Here is a 5,073-nt window from a genome sequence, read left to right as displayed (position 1 = left end):
AGGAGGATCACTTTAGTGCAGGAGTGCAAGGCTGTAGTGAGCTATGGTCATACCTCTGTGACAGAGTGAGACTCACTCTCTAAAAAAAAAAGAGGCTGGGCACTTTGGGCGGCTGAGGTGGGAGGACTGCTTCAGCTTAGGAGTTCAAGACCAGCCTGAGCAAGAGCAAGACCTTATCTCTATAAAAACTACAAAAATTAGCTGGGTGTGGTGGTGCACACCCTCAATCTCAGTTACTTGATAGGCTGAGGCATGAGGATTGCTTAAGCTCAGGAGTTTGAGGTTACTGTGAACTATGATGATGCTGCTGTCCTCTAGCCTGGGCAAAAGAGCAAGACCCATGCTCAGTGGTTAGGGTGCCAGCCACATATACCTGGACTGGCAGGTTTGAACCTGGCCCAGACCTGCTAAAACAACAATAACAACAACAACAAAATAGGCATTATGGCAGCTACTTGGGAGGATGAGGCAAGAGAATGGCTTAAGCCTAAGAATTTGTGGTTGCTGTGAGCTGTGATTGCACAGCACTCTATTGAGGGCAACATAGTGACTCTGTCTCAAAAAAAAAAAAAAAAGCAAGACCCTGTCTCAAAGAAAGAAAGAATCCTCTAGATAGGGTCCCTCCTGTCCCAGGACCCAGAAGTCCAGGCCCCCAGCCCCTCCTCCCTCCATCTCTCATTTCTGCATCTTAGACTCCATAGGCATTTCTCCCCATCGCTCCCTTCACTTGCAGAGCTCAGGGCTTTTCTCCTGGGCTGCATGGGCCCTGGTAGCCTCTGTTCACTACTGTTGGGGTTAGCAAATTCCCCTCAAGGGCAAGTCTAGGCCTAGCTCATCCTTTTGTCTCCAGCACCCTGGGCAGGACCTGTCAAAGTGATGTGGGATACCACTGTGTGTGTCTCTCTCTCCTGAAGTCTCTGGATCTCCTCTGCTCTCTCCTGAACACCCCCCCCACACACCGCGGGGAGGTGGGGGCTGGGTGCGGGCTGCAGGAGCCTGGTGCTCAGGCAGGATGAGTTTGTGGGGGGTATGAGGGGGGACAGGGCTGGGCAGGTTTCAGGAATGTGGGAGGGACAGGCTGGCTGAGACCTGCCCGGCTTGGCGCCAGAGCCCCCTGCCCGCCCCTCGGCTCCCCTGTCTCTTGGATAGAACAATTAAGGGGGTAAGGTGGGTCACCTCAGAACAGGATAAAGTTGAGGCCCAGGATCCTGTGATGAGGGAGAAGGGGGCTGAGGGCCTGGGTTCTTGGCAGATAGAGCTGTTCTTGTCTGGAAACTACCATGCTCTCTCACCCTCTAGGCTGGCGTCCTGGCATCAGCTCTCAGTTCTTAGAACCTCCCTTCCCTTCCCTTCCCCGCCCAGCCTGGCCCAGCCCTGCCCCTGGGGACCCACATTTACCATGCTTGTGCCAGGGGCCTGGATTCCCGGGCACCCACCTCTGGCCCCAGCCTGTCCCAGAGGAGGGGATATGGGGCTAGGCTGGTGCCTTGGGCTGGATCTGTGGTGCAGATCACAAGAGTAGGAAAAGAGATTTCCTCCCCTCTACTCTCTCATCTCGCTGTCCCTCTCTCTCCAGCCCCTCAGGGCCTCTTCCCCTCCCACCACCACGCAGGTGTGTGAATTTATCTGGGGCCTCAGGAAGGGGCACTGTCACTTGGAAACACTTTGTTCCACTGTCACTGCCCAGGGCTGGTTCCAGCCCTTTACTGAGGGAGATGGATTCTTTATACAGTCTGGATTCTGAATTTAGGTTGGGGAAACTTTCAAATGTGTATGAATCACTGGTTTCCAGATGTAGGGTTCTAGCTTCTTTAAGGGGCTCCTGGCCAGGCAAAACTTGAGAACCCCTGGGGGAGGATCCCTGGAGTTTTGGTGTTCTGCATCAGGGGAAGCCTCTCGAGCCACTGGAGGCCTGGAATCCTGGGTCTGAGGTCCAGATTCTGGGGTCTGAGAAAGCAGGAGTGTGGGTACCCAGATTCCAGGGTCCGGACTGAGAAGGGGGCTGACTTCTCAGCTCATCTGCTACGGTAGTATCCCCCATCTGGCTCTCCTGCCTAACTGTCTACAGGTCTATCATTGGGAGGGGTACCTTCCAGCGCTCCCGTATCCCTCCTCCCTGGGGTCCCCAGATTTTACTTCTTGAGGTCGGCGAAAGCCCCTTCTCTTTGCTTTCCCGGGGTTTCCAGGGGGTGCCCCCCGTCCCATCCCGAACATACCTGGGTGTGGAGCCAGCAGAAAAGCAAGCAACAGCAGCCGCCCGGCGCTGCGCGCCCCAGATGGGGCGTCCGGGGGCTCCATGTTCGTCGCACGGTTGCGACTAAGCCGGGACTGCAGCTCTGCGCGAGAGGCCCCACCCCCGCGGCCCCGCCCCACCCCGCCCCGCCCTCGCGGCCCCCCTCATCCCCCTAAGCCTGGGCGCGGGGCCAGGACCTCCCACTGCCCGGAGCCGACCTCCCAGCGCACTGCCAGGCGCGGGGCTCCCTCCGCCCCCAAGCCCAGGGCTGTCCTGGTTTGGTCTGACCAGCGCCTGCGGCGGGGTCCTGACCAACCAGTCTAGCCAGTGTCCTCAGCTGGGATCCCAGCGGGCAACCCCCTCGCTCTGACCAGCGGCCTTGGGGACTCGTTCCCGCTACGGCCAGTAGCTTGGACTTGCCTAGTATATTTTAACCAGCTAACCCCGGCACAACCAGTGGCTTGCGTTGGCGTCTCCCCGTGTGACTAATGGTCCTAAGCATTACCAGTGGTTTGCACTGGCCTTTCCCGCCACAACCAGTGACCCACAGCCGCTTCTCCCAGTATGCCTGATGATGCCTTCCCCTGTAGCCAGAGTTCTGGGCTGTCTCCTCTTTTGACCAGTAGCCTGGAACGGACCAGTTCAATCTCTTTATCTCTAATGGTCTTCAAATTCCGGTTCCACCTAGGCCTCTGTAATGAAGAGGCGGGTGCGGGGAAACTCTCTCCCTCGCTGCCCTTGGAAGGCCCTCCCACTCTTACCCCTATCCGGGGAATCCCTGGAATGCTACCTCCCTTCCTCCTTCCTGCTCCCCCCTTCATTCCCTCCCAGCTTTTGGGGGGAGGGGAGGAGAATCGGGCTGGCAGGAGCAGGTGAGTGGGGGTGGGGAAGAGGCCAGGGCACCTGGAGTCGAAGCAGGAGCAGCCCACCCACCGGTGGGAAGGGAGGGTCACAGGTCAGACTTCAGTGGCTCCTCACAAACCAGGCCAGACTGGGACAAAATCCCCACAGCTGGCTGTGGTGTTGTGGGAAAGGAGATGTTACTGGTTACCTGAGAGAAGCTAGACCAGGACACTGGTTGGATTAGGGGTTCTCTGATCATGTTGGGAGAGGTTTCTCAGCCTGTGGGTGGGGGTGTCCCTACAGCCTGGACTCTGCTGGTCAAACTGGTCAGGGCTAGTTAATCTACTGGTCATGTAGGAGGGCGACCGTTGCACTGGGAAAGAGGACCTTTTAGTGAGTGTTAGCGGCACCATCCCTTCCTCTCTGCCTTCTGGCTGGATCAAGTTCCTCCTCTGAGCTCCTGCATCCCCTGGGCTTAGTCCTCAATCCTGCACACTCTGGCAGGTCCTTGTCTGTGAATGGGTCTGTCTCCTTTACCGGATTGTTAGCCTGTGAAGGCAGAGCCAGGGGTCTCTTGGTCACTGTGGTGTCCTCAGAACTGCCCAGCACAAGACCAGATGCAATGCAGGTGCTTAGGAAAGGTTTGCAAGGCTCAAACTCAGGGGGCGCAGCTCTTATGCAGACTTCACCCAGACTAGATCCTTGCAAGACGCACAATAAACTCACTGGCTGGGTGTGGTGGTCACACCTAGCACTCTGGGAGGATGAGGCAGGTGGATCATCTGAAATTAGGAGTTTGAGACCAGCCTGAGCAAGAGTGAGACCCTGTCTCTACTAAAAATAGAACAACTAGCTGGATGTTGTGGTGGGTGCCTGTAGTCCCAGCTACTCTGGAGCTTGAGAGGCTAAGGCAAGAAGATCCCTTGAGCGCAAGAGTTTGAGGCTGCTGTGAGCTATGATTCCACGGCACTCTACCCAGGGTGACAGAGTGAGACTCTGTCTCAAAAAACAAAACACCCCCCCCACCCAACAATAAACTCACTCATGGACACTGCACTTGCACTCTAAGACAATCCTAAGTGTTCCCAGGGCAAACTTATACATTGAGACCCTGGGCACTCTCTTAGCTCTTCTGTCCCTGGCTTGTGCACTTGCTGCTAGGGCTGGACCCTGGCAGGTAGGTGCCCTCTATCAGTCACTCCAATTCTGCCTTCCTAAGGTACCCAACCAGGTGAGGTTCCAGGGGAGGAAGGACTGGATGAGGTGTGTATGAATACTAGCCACAGCCCCTCATAGACGTGCAGAAACTAGTCTTGTAACATCATCTGCCTTAGTCCCTTATGGTTTATTCCCACAAAACAGCCAGAGGGATCCCGTTAAAATATGAGTCAGCTCATGTCACTCATGTGCAGAGTCCTCCCACTGCTCCTGTCTCACTCAGAATACCCGCTGAAGTTCTCTCCACAGCTCATGAGGTCCTTGATCTGGTTCCCTGTTACCTTCCGGCCCTATCCCCTACTCATTCGCTCTCACCAGCTCCTTTCTTGTCATTTGGCCTCTTCGCTGCCATGCTTTTCCTTCAACACTGGAGGCGGGCACCAGCCTCAGGACTTTTGCACTTTCTTTTCTTGTTGCAGGGCCATTCTTCCCCCTTGTAGCTTCTCCCTGGACTTGCTTCAAATCTCGGCCAGATGTAGTGGCTCACACTTGTAATCTCTATAATCCTAGCACTTTGCGAGGCCAAGATGGGAGGACTGCTTGAGGCCAGGAGTTTGGAACCAGGCTGGGCAACACAGGCTCTGACCCCTATCTCTACAAAAAATAAAAAAAGTAGCCAGGTGTGGTGGTGCATGTCTGTAGTATTAGCTACTTGCGGGGCTGAGATGGGAGGAATTTGAGCCCAGGATTTTGAGATACAATGAGCTATGTTCTCACCATTGCATTCCAGCCTGGGTGACAAAAGGAGACTCTATCTCTTAAAACAAAACAAAATAAAA

The 5,073-nt window shown here is 55.4% G+C and overlaps 1 protein-coding gene across 1 annotated transcript in view; it reads right to left on the bottom strand.

Annotated features, from left to right (window-relative positions):
• The window catches only part of BCAM (basal cell adhesion molecule (Lutheran blood group)), an 11,068-nt gene extending 8,726 nt beyond the window's left edge, over positions 1 to 2,342 (bottom strand). Inside the window, exon 1 of the mRNA XM_012811185.2 lies at positions 2,217 to 2,342. Coding sequence (XP_012666639.1) covers positions 2,217 to 2,298 — 82 coding nt within the window. The 5' untranslated portion in view covers positions 2,299 to 2,342. The remainder of the gene's footprint in view (positions 1 to 2,216) is intronic.
• Positions 2,343 to 5,073: the final 2,731 nt, after the last annotated feature.

This window comes from Otolemur garnettii, unplaced genomic scaffold, assembly GCF_000181295.1.
Source record: "Otolemur garnettii isolate 467f Iridium unplaced genomic scaffold, OtoGar3 scaffold00152, whole genome shotgun sequence".
Classification (NCBI taxonomy): Eukaryota; Metazoa; Chordata; class Mammalia; order Primates; family Galagidae; genus Otolemur; species Otolemur garnettii.
The sequence above is the reverse complement of the archived record's forward strand: the minus strand, read 5'-3'. Positions and strand labels throughout refer to the sequence as shown.